Source organism: Plutella xylostella, chromosome 10 (assembly GCF_932276165.1).
Source record: "Plutella xylostella chromosome 10, ilPluXylo3.1, whole genome shotgun sequence".
Lineage (NCBI taxonomy): Eukaryota > Metazoa > Arthropoda > Insecta > Lepidoptera > Plutellidae > Plutella > Plutella xylostella.
Window position 1 is genome coordinate 4,243,899 of NC_063990.1, and position 19,877 is coordinate 4,263,775.

A 19,877-nucleotide genomic window follows, 5' to 3' on the forward strand; every position below is an offset into this window, starting at 1 on the left:
TCCCCGAGGAGGCCACGCACTCCGCCGCTCACCTCATCCGCTGTCACAACAGACTCAGCCCTCTCCAGCACTTTGCTCCCGTCATCCGACACGCCCATTATTTATTAACACCAACGAGCTTCCGATTTTACTTTATTCTATTGTGCAACTGTATCTGCGTCGGCTCCTAATGTCCGACGTTGCGAACTTTGCGCTGAACTGACACGACTCGGGAAACTTTTCGTGCATGGAATGAACGCCTGTCAAGCAAATATAAACAGAAATACAAACTACTTGCAACACAAAAGATAGTTTAGGGATACGGAACTCTGATCGCTGGTGTGTAGGAGCGCCGGGAATATTTAGCCGTACAAATTATTTTACATGAAATCTCTGGTTCAATTTTTGAAATTGAAATCAGGATGGAGGGTTTGCCGGCGCTGTTATTCGGAGTTCGGAGACCGGGTGCAAGTAAAGGGCCCACTATATTAAGCATTCCGCCGCCCGCAGGTGGGCGCGGCGGGGGCGCGGGGCGCGGGGCGTGCGGGGCGCGGGGCGCGGGGCGCGGGCTGGCGTCAACTCTACTTCAACTTATTATTTCGGGGCCACATGCGACGAGTTTGTTTTTCTTCTTCGTCTCCCGGAGACATGTTCTCGTTTAATCCTCTTATTAAATTCCTCAAATGTTTTCTGTAAGTATTCTGAACTTGTCTCTCAAAGTTTGCACCCGATATTGTTCCTAAGTTTTGTTTCACTCGGTCGATTCATCGGCCGGATTGCATTTCACAAAATCCGGCTTGCAACTGAGCGGGAGCGATTATGCTGAAAAATATATACATATTCGGTCGTATAAAAGCGCTCGTTTCAAAAGTGCCTTTAAATCTTCCATCATTAATGAACTCGTTATAACGTTAATTGTTGCCACAATCAGACTGAGGCGTGGCATTAAAACGACATTAAAAATGTATGTACACTCTTTAAAGATTCCCATTTCGTGGTACTCGCGTGCAGCCGATTTACGGACGGCACTGGCCTCGTGCCCATTAAAGCAGATTACGGAGGGAAAAAAATCAACGAGCTCTTGGCGTTATGAGTTAATTTTGGAAATTTAACGCGGGCATGGGCTAGTATTTCCCTTTATTTGGTGTTCCGGCCGCTTCGTTTGTTTAAACGGGTAATCCAGCGCAAAAACAAGCCGCTCCCGTGCATTATGTAGTGGCGCCGCGGAGTGTGTGCCGGCCATAATCATCCGACGATAAAAATCGCTACATGTTGACTTTGCACACCGTTTCCCATTTAATTTTGCTGGAGGGACTCCTGCTTAATTTTTACGTGTGATTTTATTGCATTTTATACGTACTACTAACGCTACATGTTTCAGAGAACTATTCTTGCTTAAATACCACGTTTCTGCTGCGCCATCCGCGACTTTTCATAAACGCACCGATAACAGCTTTCCGAAACAATTTATCCCATGAAAAACAATACTTGTCAAAAAAACCAAGTCTCGTAACTCAGTTGTTCTACGGTAAAAAGTTGTGAGATCCATGTAATACCAAGTCTTATCCACGCACGCATCTCAATCTTAAAAATCTTTAATATTTTCCAAATATTTTAGTTTTTCCTTGATTCATACACCAAACACTACTTATATACCAAATTTGAAGCTTCTAGGTCTGCTAGAAGTGCCTTAGAATTTTTATGATCGGTGAGTGAGTCAGTCAGTGAGTGACAAAATTAAGAAACTTTGACCCGTTGTAATTCTTAAGCTACTGTTTCAAATTTAATGAAATTTGAAATATACCGTGTCTTTACAATGCCTTCATGGTTACTGAAAATTCAGTCTTCTAGTTTTATCTACAACTAAGTTACAAGTCGAAAATGGTCGGAATTGCTTCGAGAAAAGGATGGTACGGCCGTGCCGCTTTTTGCTCGACTTGGTGGGGGCACTGCCGTGCCCCCAGATTCCACCAAACGGAAAAGCTTAGCCTTACCTCTATTTTTTATTACCTATATCTCAATGTATGTATTGCAAAATTGCAGTATATTTTCAAATGATTCAAAAATCTAATAAAAATGTATTTTAAAAAATCTAAGTAAGTTTGAATACAACTTCTAATCTTCAGCAAACATGATAAAAATCACAGAAAAAGTAGACGATATGATATATAAGCGATAAACTAAGCCACAGTGATCGGTGATCGGAGAATTCTATTGAAGAGCGACTATAAAACACGCGGTCCCGGCCGCTCGCCGCCGAAGTGTGCGCGCCATATTTTCCCAAGGTGTCGATATGCTGCGAAAAAACTCCAGGCATGTGCATTACTAGAACGCTCGGTCTTAAACGTGTTTACAAGTTATGCAATAATTCAAATTGCGAACTACAGCAAATTTATGCAGCTGCACGGTAACATACTTCAATGGCTGCATTCGAGAGCATTTATTTCCATGGACGCCGGCGACTAGTAGCCAACTCGTATTTTCGAATTCAGCCAGAGAGTGCGGAACGTGTTAGATGACAATATGAATTTATGATCATGGAGAAATAAATGCGTTAAAGGTGGACGTGATTCATTGAAATGCGCATTGGAATTTAATTAACTGTTTTTTACGCTCCAACTGTTCGGCGCGTGCTTGTAACACTCAAATGTGCAACTTTTCCGCAATTACTTTAAAAGTTTGCTTATTTTTTTATTTAACTCCATGCATGCGTTATTTTGCTATGATTAGTGATTACTTGTAACAAAATTATCAGCTCACATCAACGTAGCAAAGTGCTACGAGTTACGAGCTACGCGCTACGAGTGCTACGAAAGGTAAGACTACGAACTGACTACTGGTTCTAATATTTTTTTTGTATAAAACTTTTATATCTAAACTCCGTTCAATATTCCCTCCACTAATAAAATTGAAAAGGGACACATATTCTAATAATAATAAAACGAAACACACAGGAACTCTCGTAACAAAATTAAGGGTGGAAATTTTACAAGCAACATCTCACACAATGGTGCTTTGTTCACCAATTGTATGGTGATGTTATAGTAGCATTTTATAGCTGACTAGATGAGATTCAAGCACCCGCGGGCCCACGCAGATCCGGCTCGACAAAGGAGGGCCATCCGCCGCGACGCGACGCAGGAAAAAGATTGTTTTAATTGGCCTTCAAAATGAAACTCTTTGCTCAAAAAACTTATTATTACCTACAGTTTTTTTGGGAGTTTGTTTGCAGTGTCGTTTGTAAATCGTATTAATAAGCATTACAATTATTCATGTATAATTCAAAACAAACGGTAGTTGATTCTGGTTCTTACAGCATTCTTCATAGGAACTCGTATTTTACCGCTTATTCAACACAGTAAGAAACCTTTTATAAAATTAAAAATACCTAGGTAGGTAAAAAATAACCAACAGCGGCCAGAACTCATAGCTATACTTAATCATTATTCACGTCCTAAAATAAGCGGGACCACTCAAAAAGTTGCAAACAAATTCCACCGGCGACAATGTTTGTAACGCTCCACCAATTACTGGCTGCATAATATTTTTAAATGACCATAAATAAAAACCGCATAAAAACACAAAAGGCATTTCGCGCGTAACTGAAAAATTGAATTTTTGAACGCACCGCTATATTTAAACGCGTCCGTTGATTTAATACTTTACGATGTCTGTGAATGCTGTTTAGTCGTTGAAGGGTTAAAATTATGGATGACATATAGCACAGTACCCATTTATGTATTTTTGATATTTGCCTGTACAGGTGTTGCAAAAACGGTATACTAAGCCGAAACCTAGTACCTATAGCCTTTTTGGAACACTATAGTTGTTTGCCTTTCTCTCTCATTAATACCTCGTTTCGTTACTTATCAGATCGCATTGTGCGATAAAATGTGATAGAAAATTAATATGTCAATATTTACGCCCAAGGCAGAAAAAGTTTTGGCACTTTTATGGGCGGCTTCAATCGTGATAAGGTTAGGTGAGGGTCATAAAATATAGAATCAACTTAGAGGCTTATGGACTTAACTTTTTTAAATATTTATTTATATAATATAATATTATATTTATTTCATTTATATTAAATTTAAATATGTATTTATAAGCAAGATAGAGGTAATATTATGATGTCTAAAAATAACTGTATTTCGTCTTAATATTTCGCTTGAACCTCACGTTTCAAGGGCCCCTAATGTTGTTTCATAAACAAGATGTAAGTAAGTTGTACTAAGCTACTTATAAAATTCACTTAGCCACAGTAGCTACCTACTTAGGTCTGTTTGTAATCCCTTCTATACGTAAAAGTAATGAGTTCTTTTTATTTCTTCAGCGTGGCTATTTAAGTATATTATATTTTCTTAATAACCGTTATTTACCCTCTTTGTAAAATCTAAATAAATTTTCGAATACTTATTGTTTTTATTTCATATTTTGGAACTGATCTAAGTATACAATTATATTTAAGACACACTAAATTAAATAAATATGAGATAGTTAAAATAATTTTAGGAAGTTTTATTTTAATTTTATCAATTAAATCAAATTATTATTTTCTATAGAAGTTCTTCTTTACATGTAACTGCAGTACCTCCCTAGTGTCCTTTGTCTTCCAAAAACGCATTATTTATCCCTGGAAACTTTTAAATTAACATTGGCAGTCAACAAGACTTTTTAATTTCAAAAGAAATGATTTGTGTAAGGAAACTTCAGTTTTCTAAAAAAATGTACGTTTCCGTAACACTGATAAATTAAAAAGTTTCTCGAGCAAGAAATTAATAAAAAAAAGCTTTGTGATGGACAACAAAATTAAGGACACTGGTCGGGCATCTAAATATTTTTATACCTTCCGTAGGCACTTCTTATGAACACAAACATAGCGAGTCATATTTATTCATTAGTATCATTTTCCTGCTACCAATTTTGGAATAGGTATTCGTAACTGTAAAAGTACTATTTTAGGAATATGAAAATATCCAGGTCCTTATAATATTTCAATTCAGATCTTTTGGAAACTAAAGAAGTTAACAAAAAATTTAGTAGATATAACTTGTAGGAGGTTAAATCAGCTTTGACTGTTAAAATACACGGTCTCATTTCGCTAAAACGTATAGTTTGAGATATGTAACGTTCCCTTTCCCCTAGCAAGCTATATTTTAACTAATCCAAACGAATAAACGAATAAAAAAAATGTGTTGATGTTCAAGTTTTTTTGGGTCATTCTTCTCTTGGTCTTTTCCATAAATGACATAACCCTACTTGCAACTTTAATTAACCGTCTACTGAGCCTTTTACCCAGTGAAAACAATCACATAAAAATGTGACCCGGCACATCGAAATCGAAAAACAAACTTTACAGCGTTTGAAATAAGAGCTCTAAGAAATCCACTATCGCGATCTACAGCTTTCGTTTTAAGCTGCGTACAGACCGGCCAAACGAACGCCAACGAACGGGTTTCGTTGAATTTCGTTGCTGCAATCTGCCCTGTATCCATCGTTGGCCGCTTGTTGGGCGTTCGTTCGCGTTCGTTGGGCCGGTCTGTACGCAGCTTTATGTAAATGGAGAAAATACTCCCTCTTCCCGCTCGATTTGCGAAGCTCCAGCTAATCTTTCGCTAGTCGACTACAATTTAATCAAAGTAAACAGAGACGTTCGTGTAATTTGTCTGGATTATTTGGTGGCGAGCGTCCGTTATTCTCTTTTTCTCGATCGTTTCCATATCAAAATGTGTTTCGAATCTCTACTTGAACTTGAAAAAGGTTCACTTAAAAAATTCCGACACCAAGAGTGAGTGCATTTGTTTTGTTCTCTTCATCATCAGCCGTCCATCATCATTATCACGACCCATCACGTCCCCACTGCTGGGGCACGGGTCTCCTTCCAATGAAGGAAGGGTTTTAGGCCTAGTCCACCACGCTGGCCTAGTGCGGGTTGGTGGACATCAGCCCTTAATCACAGATTACTAAATAGTTACTGCTGGACAGGCACATCTTCTCTCCTCTATTCCTCGTCCTCGGCCTTACTCATCCAGTAATTACCGGCTACCTGTCTAAGGCTGTCGGTCCAGTGAGCCGGAAGGAATTCTATGCTAGGCCTTGCCTTTCGTCATCTTCACTCGAGAACTCTTTTCGTTGTTCAGTTCACTCTATTTTTATACCTAATAAAACACCGATTTAGAGTTACTTAACACATGCCAAGAATAGAGTAATGTTATCAGCTAGTGCATTTATGATGAACTAACGAAATTTATAGTTATATGGATAGGATTTTAAATTTGATAGCTATATTCAATAATTGTAATGTATACGTACATTCTTATGCCATGCTATGTGTACTGTAGCTCAATAACGGATAAAGTAGTATAGCAGTAGTTAAGTATAAGGTGCTAACTAAAAATTTTGGTGGAAATTGTACAAACCAACATTACTTGGACAAATTCACCGACGGAAACTTAAAAGCGTACAATAAACTATTTCTCTGGGAAAAATAACAGCATTTCTTATCGCCCAGATATTGCGTTGTGTCTGTACTGCGAATAACGTATTCATATATTCGTATCGTTATTAGAAATATAGCGCGCTTTGAAAATGAACTTACCTTTTTTCCATCTAACTCATGAGTTCCTTGTGCTAATACTTTGTCTACGCTAGCTGGGTCGCCGAAAGTGATAAATCCAAAGCCCCTGAAACAATAAAACATGTAATTTATTAAACCTGAGCGTATTTTTGTAAGAATAATGGCTATATCTATTCTGTACGTGTGTATATGTATAGGTACCTATAGTTGCTTCTTGGGAAAAATATGGTAATATTTTTCTGATAGGTAATTTATTGTTTCTACAAAACTACTGTGTACCTTTATTTGTCTTTCTAAAAAACCTTTGTAATATTTAAACATTTGATAGGTACTTATATTTTTACACTTTCAAAATAAGCGGAAACAAAATCAAGTCCAATTTGTAATACGCAGTAAATGTTTCCAATAACAAAATAGCGTAATAACATTTGGAGCTAGCCAGCGCTGCGGCGGGGCGGCGCGGGTGATAAATTATAAAAAGCCTTCTCCACTTTAGGACTTGCAAAAATCACAATTTATAGAGCATTTTAATTTCACTTAGCCGATTCATATTTTACATGTGGCGTCGGACCGTGGCCCGGACTCCAATTAATACTAAATTGAAATTGTTAAAATGGAAATACGATTTTCTCATTGTACGGTCCCGCCTACGCCTGCCTCGGCGTCGTAGGTGTGGTATAATAACACCATCTTCTCTGTTTCATAAATTCAAGTGGATTTCATTTTGTATGTACATTACTTTGGACATTGTCCTGGAAACAGATTAGAAAAATATATTTTTAAAATTTTACGTTGATAATGCCGGTAAGCAAGATAAACGTAAGTGTAAGTGCTTCACGTAGATTTTTTTTTCTTACAAAACAAACACGAGTATAAAACAAAACAAAATCTACACTCAAGTCGAACTCGTCATTTATTTTATATTTATGCCGTTGAAGAGCAACCAGCTCAACTCGCGATACAAAAGCAAAACGCGCGAATCTCTCGCAATTCACCTCTTGAAACATATTAAATCAGTGCTTGTCTTTATAAGATTCACGACTTAATATAGTCGCTACTCATATACGAAAACATGCAGGGAAAAGGGCGCCCGTGTATGAAAATTGAAAATAACGAAGACCCCGCTCAAGCCGACTACATTGGGACCATCGCCACGAGAGCCCCAGCAGAATATCTGGCATGCTCTTGAGAGGACCAAAATTTGTATCAGCTAGAGGGGAGAAACAGGTCAAGACATTCTGGTGATGTCACACGGGCAACAGCGAGTGGAGAGACCCTTTACCGAATGGGGTTTCGTCCTACTTATCTTTAAGGAGGCGATGCCTTATTCCATGAGAGACGAACAATTCAATTCTGTTTCACAAATGTGGTAATAGGCTTGCAGTCTCTCGACATTCGCATAATAAGATATTGAAGGTTTTTCACAGATTTTGTTTCATGTCAACGACATATTTGCGTCGCACCTGCGAGAACTCGACGAGAGAAAATACATTTCACGTAATTACGTGTTTAGGTAACTCCGTGTATTCTTACTGAAAATATATATTATGTCGAGGCATTTGTTGAACGTAGGTTTTCTTCTCGAAGATCTTAATTAGATTAATGGCAAAAATATATATATTTACATAAGGTAGGTAAGACAGCAATTAGGCAAACTTTTATTCAGTTTTAAATCTACACTGACGCTTAGTCATTATAAGAAACCGTAGGGCCTCAATATTTATGTGAGTATACAAAGCTCACCTTCATTAATTGAAGCTATTTTCAATGTAACACTAGCATATCTGCGCCGCTGGTTCAGTCGGAGCTACGTTGCGGTTTCCTGTACCTCTTTGGTTATGCACAATGAAGCTTAACCGGCTCAGCCCAGTTCCACCGCCGACCGCGCACCCTTAATTTATGGATGACGAGATTTTGATACTACGAGCTAGTGCTAGCGTGTAGTCAGTTGCGATTAAACGAGTCGAGTCGCTCTCATAATGAGGTTTTGACCGACGCGTCGTGGGATGACTTAAGCCGCTCGGAGACGCCGGCGGAATTGTCTTAGACTTGGAGTGTTTGGAGCTAATTTGTCGCTGCTTGTGAGTGCTTCCATCCAGATTATGATGAAGAACGCACAAGAGCTCTCTAACACGCCGGCGTAAACAAAGACTAGTCAAGTATCATTTACATGGAATAAACGAACCCAAGGTTACACACAATGAGCGAAACAGTTAAAGCTATTTCGATGTTAATCAGGAAGAAAGCCGTTACTTAAACTATCGAGAACGATAATGGTCCATTGTGTATGGACAATACTTGGAAGAAAATAAATATAGGAACTGAGCTAAATCACCAAACCGCACCGTCAGGAGCAAAAAGCCGTAAGGGTGGGTGTACACATGTTGGCCGCGGCACGTAACGTCGGGATTTATTTATTGTTCGGTAATAGCCTCCGTTCGCCCAGGATTAGGTGGTAGCAGTCACTCATTGGTGCGCTTACCCTTTGTAATAGAGCAACAGATTGCTTTGTGCAAGATTTTGGTGGTTCACGTCAATATTTTAGCTATAATTTTCTGGATAAAATATTTTCCGCATTACATAACAACTTTCATGTGCTTCGAAATACTATTTTAGTATTTTAGCAAGTGTACGAGTAAAAGTAACTGTTAGTGCTATTCCCAGTAACGCGGTCACGCTAATGTTGCAATCATTTCCCCTTCATAAAGGTAATACCGAAGTGGCCAGGTTCTGCCTTTTACACAAGCAATCTTCAGCATGTGTATCTGACCTAACTCCCGTATTCATGGCTGGGGGCGAGACCGGACCGATAGCAATTACCAGAATTAATATCTCGGGCCAAATGTTGCCCGCATTTATACTTATTGAGTGCAATATCGCCTTCTTTATTAGTCGCCGAGACAATTAATGTAGGTACTACTGGTATTCCCATTTACACTTACGACAGTGAAAATCTTATCGGTCAAATGTACCTACTTACTTAAGTTGGAAAATTGGATTCTTATTTTTCATGGGCAGATAATATAGGTAATATTAATTTGTCGAAAGTCAGATAAGAATGAAGCTACCCTAGGCAAATAATAGTTCTTATATTAGATACTTTGGATTCACATGCACTGATCAACATTTGATCAAATTCTATTGTTAGTGGCATTTGCGATCGATTCACAGTGCAAATACCAAACAATAAACATAATAATAACATTTTACCTAATTAGCACTAGTTAAACAACAACGAGCTCTAATGGAATTCTAAACTTAATTGAAAATCCTAATTAAAATTATGACGAATAGATAAATTCCCTTATAATTAATTATATTCTGCGTTTAGCTCAAACACTGAAACGGTATACCTACTCGTAGCTTATACCGACCGAAAATTAAGTAATCCAATAATTAATCTAAATGGAGCGTACAGCCGAATGCTTCAAAACAATCAGCCCTGCCGCAAAATACGTGCATTAAATGAAGTGAATCGACGGCCGCGGGGGAGATCCCTGATAAATTAAATTGATTAGGATCCGGTCCGAGCCGGTACCGCACAAAAATAAGTGAAAAATAACGCGTTTAAATCGCGATCGCCGCCTCCAACAAGTAATCCGGTTTCTTCCATCGGGCTCGCTCACCCGTGCCGTGCGGGCGCGGCCGTGCCGGCCCGTGTCCGGCCCGTGTGCGTAGCAAATCTGAGCACTAATCTCATTTACGACCCTCTCCAAGAAAGTGCAAAATCATGAACGTTTTTGCTTACTCCTGTCTTATATGTTTGGTGGCTACAAGAAGGTAAAAATACACTCGCAAGCAATGAAAAAGTTCCACTCCCAAAATGCCGACATTTGAACAAAATATTTACATTCTTAGTTGGTAATATTGTAATGCGCTGCGCTGGTAAATGATCTTCAATAACTTACTATTATATTACTAACATTATGTTAAATGTTGGTATAGGAACCTTTATTTTAAAGAAAGTACTGAAATAAAGAATTAGGTACCTACACTAAACTATATGAACCATACAACTTTCCTAATCTCGGTCGTTTATTTTTAGAGCGTGCATCGAACCAATGAATCAATGATAAAATGAAGCCTACCCTACCTATCGGCAGACACTAGAATACGGCTCCATGATCAATAAAGACAGGCTTTTCATAGACATCGATCGCAAAAGCTTTAGCCCGATTAAAATTTAAGCCTGAATTTGGAGTGCCTTATCTCCGACGCGTCGCCCCACTGCACTCGGCGACCGCTGACAAAAGATTGTGGAGCAGAAGTGAGCGATCAAAGTTTGCTCACCGCAAGATGGCTGCTGTAGTGTGTTCGTGCGACTGCGGCTTATCGGCAGCGACGCAGGCTGTGTTTATTTATTAGCAGCGCAGTGTAGTGCGGCCTACTGCCGACATGTGCTAAGCTCGGAGGCTGTTCGGAGATATGACTGGAGGAACACGACGCCGCTCGCATTATGTGCATCTAGCTGCAGACTTTGATTAACGTCACTGTGGTTATTGCGGATTTTGAAATGGAAACGTTTGATCCAATAACGACGAATCCATTTACATGTTTAGGTGTGGGTGGATATTATATTGAAATGTATATTGCGAGTGCACGTTATCGACGATCTCTGCTAGGCGCGAGTCTAGGTTCGGTAACAGTTATTTCCAACTGATTTCACTTCTCCACCGATCGATGGCTTCCGTGTAATTTTAAGGCATCCGCTGGCGCCGACTTCGCGAAGTGGTTTTGGATGGAGGATCACTTTGTCTTAACGCGGAATTTGCTTCGATGTTTGAAGATAGACGTGTTTGTTGCGGTGATTTGAAATGAATTGGTTTGAATTGAAGCGCTCACGTAATGAGTCCAATAATGGATGTATTATTTGTTTGCCCGGTCATTGTTTGTGGACTGTGTGCAGGGATACCGCGATAGAAGCCAAATGTGTACTTAGTTAATAATTACATTAGCCCGTCCATATTCTCTATTATTGATTATGTACTCAGTATTTGCAGGCGTGTTAGCTGTCGCATTAACTAAATACCAGTTCGATGCCATGATTAATCTCGGAATTGATTAACCAAGTTATTTTAATTAAGTAAAAATGTATAATAGCATGACAATGACAGTGATAATTATGACATGCCTGATTCTCATTACACAAAGTAGAGCATGACACGCAAATTTAATTTTATATCGCATTTTAGTGCCATCAATCAATGGTTAATATTAAATTTATTTAGTAGCATCATTATTTCGTGATGGAGTATTTTATTTAAATTGATGCCGGAATGAGATGAAATATAAAGTGGATATGATTCAGAGGTGAATAGTTAATGTGGGTGTAGCATGGCTGCCGTGTCGGGGGTAGCGCGACCGGACCGGCGAACCGGACCGGCCACCCGGCGCCGGATGTAGCGGCATGCTCGCGGTCGTTTCTAAAGGAATTAATAATTTATGATATGGAAAAACGATTTGTTTCCAGCATTCGTTTTAATTAAACTATATAGGAAACAATGCGTCATAGCCGATAATATATTCGAACAATTCAGACGTACTTACGCATAATCTGCTTTGTAATGTAATTAAATTGTGGCCGCTAACGGAGATAGCTATAAATTAATGTGTTGTAAATTGCAAATGAACACTGGACTGTTGGCGGTTTATAATTTACAATTCTTTGCGTTCCACGTATAAATTCGTGTTGATCCCCGGTTAATTAAACATATAAATGTAGCATTTAACAGACCTGCCCCCGTATTATGTAACTCCGAGTGGGGTTGGTTGGTATAAAATGGCTGACCACTTAGAGCATTATTAATTAATAACTTTTTACTGACTTATCTGATTTCACGAACGTTTATGTTGAATGTAAGGATATATTGTTAGGCTTCTTGCATATTTCTTTCACTAAGATTTTTGGTGTTTTCGGTTAATAAGTCTCTAAGTTGATACCAATTATCACCGGTTGCTAACTCTCAAAAAGTTACAAAATACGGGGGCTGGGCCGCACAGTGGTAGGTATTTAATAGTTGATTGCTGTCGTATAGACCGCCACAATACTTCACAAGTTGCATGTGAAGCCACTATTAGCGTCTGTAATACCACTGTTACATCGTTTTTATTAGCTTCAAACTTCCTAATTACAGATATTAATATCACTTGATAAAGCGCTGATATTCAAATGAATGTGTTGAGGTGTAATCTGTATACCTTTAAAACGTGTTATCCATGGTATTTTATACTTCATAAAATAAAAAATGGGTTATTTTTTATTTATAAGACTTATAAGGTATTTTATAATCTACCAATATTATATAGGTAGTGCGATATGTATCTGTATGTGTCATTTTCAGTTGTAACTATTATGATTCCCCCCCCCAGAACCCCCTACAGACTGCTCTCTATTATTGCACTCTCAACATCTCAATACAGGATATTTTTAAAACATCAACAAGATGTATCATAAAAACTTTTTAATTCTTAAAATCTGGGACTCTCTTAAAATGAATGGTAAAAACTTATGTTACTACACATACTTAATAAAAAAAACATGTAGCCAGAAAGTAGGTTATAAAAATATAAATAATAAGAAGAGGAGCTAGGTACCTACCTATCTGTATTTTATATTAAAAAGGTGTGCTCATTTTCAAATTAGAATTGATAACTGTAGGTATGTTATTTATTATGCCAAAAAGTCAAATGAGGTTGCGGAAATTAAAATGAATAACCTTTGTTATTAATTACTTGAATTATGCTGCTTCTGCCCTTAAAAATATCATATTTATATCGTCAATGTCAAAGCAATAGAGACATAACTTATTATATGCGGTCAGAATTGAGCAGTCCATGCTAATGTAAACTAAAGCTAGTTTATGAACCGCACACACTCTCGGCTTCGGGAAGGGGCACATTTACCCCACACGAGGAGTCTCGGGCGAAACAAAACCCACATGCTCGCATTTCAAATTAACAGTAACTAAAAGCAATAAATTATTCAATTTAATAAACTCAAATTCAATTTAGTTTTAGCTAGAGCAGACTGCTCGCCGACTCCACTAAACACTATCTAAACAGTAACCTCCGGCAGCTCAACACTGCTACATAATTCCCTTTCGCCAAAATACATTAGGCAATAGTTAGCCATTAGGACGGTATTATTTGACCGTCGAGGTGGCGTGCCGGGCGGCAGTTTTGCTTCGCTGAAATTTACACAAGCAGATACCAAGCACCGCTGCCCAGACGTTGGTCCGATATTAAAACGTCTGCAGCTTTTGTCGTGGAAACTAACTGGAATCGTTTAGAGCGAAAGCCTCGGCTCTCGACGTTGGCAGCGAAGATAAAAGTTTATGACTTATACATAAAACGATTTTCAAATCATATTTATGAGTGCCCTGCGAACATCTGCTGTGGCTAGTTCGCAAGAAATTGAAACCACCGAGTGCATAACGCTTTCACGAACAATTTAAGTTGGTATTGTGCTGGGGTGGAGGCGATGTCCTCTTTGCGATGGCGGTGGATCCGGGAGACTTTATTGTGGCGAGTGTTGCGGTGTGCAGCGTGTGCGACCCGCGTGTGCAGTGTGCAGTGTCGCGACTGTTGCCTTACTTTAATCTTCTGCACATGAAGTCGCCAACTTTCTGAGCACTCGAAGGATTTAAACATCAGAGTTATTCTTTTCAAAAACGGAATTCCTCGCAGCTTTAATACCTTGGAAACCGCCACTTCAAAATGGCAACACATCTCAAAAGTAAGTAAAACCCGTTTTCTTTTATCTCTCTGTGCTTGGTACACGGTTTCTCGGGCACCTTTATAATAATCTGGATAGAAAATATTTTTTATTTGTGTGTCTGTTCACAACCTAATTGTATTTGCATCGAGGGGGCAAAAATAAGGGTCTTAGCGAATGAGAGGAATGGATAGCTTAATGAACCCGAACTCGATATACCATAAGTTAATACTGCTTACGCCAAGTTATGAAATTGATTAGATTCTCATTGGAAGAGTTAGAAAAGTACGTCCCCAATGTAAGGTAATTAATCCATATACCGCGCTATTCGAAATGACGTAACATATACCTAGAACTTTATTTAATTTTCGTGAATATTAGTCATTTTAATTTTGGAAACACTACAAAAATAAACTATTTCATAAATCACGATTTACCTAGATCGGAATAAGGACGTTTTGCCTTATAAATGTTAAACTGAGAATATATTATTTTATGTGTGCGAAGACAAACCATTCTGGTTTAATCGCACTGTCATACAAACTTTTAAACTATGTAAGTGCCTAGAAGTTTTGTAAAAAATTGTGTATCACCTGTAAGATAATCATTTTAATGATTGTTTGTCATTGAACAGGAAATTTATGTCTTTCCGTTCTGTTATTAATAATTATAATATACTAAGTTCTCCACCAAACACACGTTGGTTGGAAGAAATTGCTTCTTGGCAATAAGCCCGCCTTTGTATACATACATTACTTTGGTATAAGTTGTGCTTGTATCTATGAAGTTTTACTAAATATCGGTGGGTACCTACACGTAGCAGTTGCATACAGATGATTTAATAACGAGCTTTTTGACGTTTCTGAGCCATTTGGAACTTTTCAGTGTCGCTCTCGCAGCATCGCCGCGTCGCGCTTCGCAAGTCAAAGTCTTACACCACAGAAACGCCATTTCATAAAATGCATTAATCAAGAACAAGCGGCATGTTACACTTTCAATCCAACCACCTCGGCCTAAAGCTCAAAGTCCTCTGACGCGAAAACTGCGTGAACTTTGTGGTGCCGCGTGCGATACCAGACTTCAGGGACCGAAACGGATATGTTTTGCATTTTCTTTGATGGTGTATCTTTGAATGATGTAAATTGTACGGCAAATATACGAGCCAGTTCTCCGTTTTTGTAAATAAACCGAAATATAACCAACAAACTTATTAAAGCCCTTGTTTGACGTGCGTCAGTTAATTTAACTAAATGCTGTTCATAAGTTACTAATTAAAATAACGAGAACATTTTGACACACGTACGCGTCCGCACAGAACACACATAGATAATGACGTGGCACAGGCACGGAGTAAGCGGCGTGTCGCTGAAAATTAAACGTTCCTTTAATTTGGAGGGAATCACCCGCGCCCGATCTTCGTTTTAATTCGCGCCGGAGTTCAGCAATCAAAAGAAGTAACGGCGGCTCCAACGAGGCATTTTCATACGCGAGCCCATCAGGCGACATCGTGTTAGTTTGCAACTGATTACATTCTGCGCGGCGCGCTCGCAGCGAACGACTCACAATGAAGTAGCGGCGAATAAACTTCATTACGCCGAGTTAAGCATGGGGAATTATATGAAGGAATTATCGCAGGATGGCAGCAGCGGCGAAGGCACGTACGTACGAACGCTTCAGGATTATGGCCCAGGGCACTCGGAGGACGTTCCGCCCCACTCATTGTCGCGAACCGTTTACGTTTCACGACGCCGACGTTAATACCTGGAATTCCCTCCATATTCAGCCGATGGCGCTTCAATAAAATTCAAATAACATGTTGGAGCGTGTTCTCCGCTTGAAGCGCTACGGTTTTTGCGCTTTGTCGAATCACGCTCGAGCAAGCGGCTTGCGCACAAAGTGTGCAGTCCCTTCCGAAAGTAAATAGTGGTCCGGTAAGGCTGCGGCGCGGCGCGATCTAAATCACTCTTTGTCTCGTGCTAAACGCTATCCTTTTGAGAGATTTTCCATCTTTGTTGGAGCTCGGACGTGAATTGTATTGGTCGAAACAGGAGGCTAGTCTGTAAGCCCCTTTACTACCTGCAGGCAGAGCGGTGTATTGAATTTGAATTTATAGATAAAATAAGAAAAGCTATATGAATAGAAGTACCAACGTTTTTTATAAGCGCACAATCGCATATGTTTTTTTTTACTTGTATACATACCTAGGTTCCTATATCAAGCAAATTCCAATAGCTACAGCCAAAGTCAAGTCCACTCAATTCACGGGTTGGTTACCCGCGTTGAAAGTGACAGAATAAGTTTTAATTAATGGATAGCCACTTATGAGACATGCGTGACCATCGGGGTGGGTTGTTGGAAGCCATGGGACCTCTTACATGTTCGTTAAATAATGAATCTGATAACTTTTTCAGGGTAAAAGCTGTTCGGAAACTTTTTGAAAATATTTACGTGGTTGCCGATGCCGATGGAGCAAGTGTGCGTGCGTGATATTTATAACAGGATGAATTAACTTTACCAGATAAACATTTCATATATAAGAATAAACTCACAAGCAATAAAAAAAACACTTGGCATTGACGTTCCACATATAATATATATAACTAGAATTTTTTTCATCGCTCGTGAGTGTATAAGGTATACGGAATACAAATACCTAATAACAATATTTCAAATTTATTAAATACAATAAAGCACAATTGGACATAATTATACATTGTGGACATCTCACAATGTGACGACACGACAAAGGTGAGAACTCCGGCACAGTGAAGTGGACGACAGACGCGCACTCGGCGCGACTTGTCGACTAATGAACGAGCATAATTCTGCCAAAATACTTCGGCCCGATGGGATGGGCCCTGCGAAGCGGGAATTTTTCAATTTGCAACTGACATCATGTTATAAGAGTTACACTGAGGATGTTGGGGCCGTAATTAATAACTCCCTGAAGTATTACTTGTTACAATGAATTTAGAGCATTAAAGTTGAGTGATAAATTTAAATAACAAGCCGTCGACGAGTATTCTGAACAAGGGCCCGAAATACTTGCAAATAGTTTGTCTGGTGATAAGTGGGTGTCAAGCAGCTTTAGGGGAACCGTAAGTTTGTTCTTTCACGTACCTAATGAACGCGTGAGCACGGAATAACTTCTGCGAGATCGTGAATAATGTATGCTTTAACGAGATGTTTTTCTTGAGGGAATCTCATTAACCCACTTTCTGATTGTGCGAATGCTAACTTTCGGAACTTCTTCCTCCAACTAAGATATATCTGTAGGAGAACCAGTAAATTGAATGACTTTGATAAATGTTGAGTGTGTTTTAATCTTTTGAGAGTACTAAGTATTTTATTGTTATTCTTACCTTAATTTCTTAAGAATGGAAATAACTTGGCAGGAATCATAAAGTTTGTTTGGTTTCTTTTGTGTAGTTAACTTGTTTAGATTTCGTGTTAAGTCTATTTATACAATAATTATAACTTTTTATAAACCGCGAGCTTTGAATTGCCAAAAAAATGTTTTCCTTACTTTTTTTTAGTTTCATCTAAGTAGGTATTTTTTTAAATTTATTTTTTGGAACTGTTACTTTGCACCTTTAACCGGTATAAACTGGTAACGTAAAGTATCGATCCCTACCGCACCGCTCGGCTCCCACACAAATATCGTTTTACGGCTCAAAGGATAAGAACGCAGATGACTGGCTAAACTCAAATCCCCTTATTAAAACTATAAAATTTGGAGTAACCCACTGATATTATGGGTACGGACTACGGACAAAGTGGGCTATAAAAGTAATCCTTCTATTTTAATGATCCCCCAACCTGTGTGCAACTATGTCCGACTCGGGGAACGAAGCTCGATCGGGAAGGCACCTGCAATTTGTATGCAGCATACAATTTTACGAGCACCGGCTATTGAAACGGTTATATCTAATATTATTCGTTGGACGACCGATTTGTAAGTATCGCTTTTGTTTTCGTTTCTTGTTATTTCCGTGTGAATTGGTTGCATTCGTTTCCATTGTGTGTGTGTGTAATTGGTACGATTCGGAGATGTGGAAATTATTTATTGAATAAAAACCAGAAATACGTAATGAATAATAATTCAGGTAATGAATCCATATACCTACCGCAGTACCTGCAGAAAATGGCATCCGTAGTCCGAGTTACATTTGTAAAAAAATAATAATTGGTTTACTAGAATAAGTTTATTAGTAGGTGTATGATGTATGTTTTTAGTAACAATGAAACCATCAAGCATTTCAACAATTTTCAGGTGTTTTGGGGAAGAGTTTTTATTTTAGTGCACCACAGGAATTCAATAAAAAATTGTGAAATAAAAAAACAGATGTGTTTTATTGAATTTATAGTCAATAAGTGTAGAATTTTAACTATTTACGGGGAATTCTCGGCAGCGTTGTTTAATAGCCGCGTTAAATTCGAGAAAAGTCGAGAACTCATCAAATATTAACAAAGCCTCGCAACGTTTGGCAAATAGGCTAACAACGAAAAACTAAACACATCGCTTATTCAAAAATTGCCCGCCTTATACACACTACTGCTAGAAATTTTCCACAGTAAGTAAATGAAATTGAAAAAGACTGAAACATATTTTTCCCAATTTTTCTTTCCGAATCGCTATTAATCAAGTGGAACTAAAGTTTCACGCCTCCTTCCAAATCTAATTTTGTAAACAAAAGAACACGGAAACCTATCTACCTTTATCAATCAAAACTGTTTGAAAATTCTATTCTGTTAGTTCGCAGTGCGGGCGCGCCACGGAGACAATTGGAAAAATGTATCACGAATAAAAAGTCTAACGGGAATGTAATATCAAGAGGACGCAGCTCGGAATATTCTTGTCAAGTGAAAATAAAGGGAAAAATACAGTGACAGGTTGCGAATGGACATTGGTCGTCCGAAACGGGCGCAAGTTTCGAATAAATAAACCCCGAGCCAATAACGACGTGCCCCCGCATCTGCCGCGCCGTCACGGAAAAGAGCACCTGCTCTTATATGACACATTTGTGACAAGGACTTCGACTATTGTTAATTTCGATGGACCCGACACGTTTTCATAAAGAAACTTTTATTGGAAACACCATTGTCGGTCCCTAAGGTCTGAAGATGAAGCCGGGATTTTTCGTGTCACAAAATTCCCTGCTCCACTTTTTTCCCTACAAGATATTTTTAATAACGCGCTGTTTCTCAGTGTTTATTTTTACAAAGCAGAAGGAGATAAAAAAATATTCAAGAAAAAAGGAAAAAACAGTGCAGGAAGGCGCACGATCTGCATTTCCATCGCATTTGACTAGACAAACATATCAGATGCTGCACTATCCTCCACCGCTGACTTCATTGACTTCTCACACTTGAGAAAAAAGCAATTCCCTACTTTTTTCTCCTCCTCCCTGCTGGTTGGCATATTAAGGAAGCAATATTATGCAAATTAGACTGTAAAAACCATGGCTATTAGCAAAGTGGGCGAGCAACTTTCCTACTTCACAAAACCTTAGATTTTTCTAGTGGCTATCTTTCCGTGACACACTTTTGTAATGACCTAAAAATTATACCTTGCGGCATTTCTTGAAAACCATATTTTTGACTTTTTAT

General features: G+C 38.7%; 1 protein-coding gene across 8 annotated transcripts in view; it reads right to left on the bottom strand.

Annotated features, from left to right (window-relative positions):
• LOC105385394 (RNA-binding protein Musashi homolog Rbp6) overlaps positions 1-19,877 on the bottom strand; it is a 405,128-nt gene that overhangs the window by 209,694 nt on the left and 175,557 nt on the right. For 7 of the 8 annotated variants that reach the window (XM_048623319.1, XM_048623318.1, XM_048623317.1 and 4 more), the window contains exon 4: positions 6,575-6,659. In XM_048623319.1, the coding sequence (XP_048479276.1) occupies positions 6,575-6,659 (85 nt within the window). Of the gene's footprint in view, positions 1-6,574; positions 6,660-19,877 lie in introns of those variants that run through there. The other variant, XM_048623324.1, reaches the window with a different exon arrangement.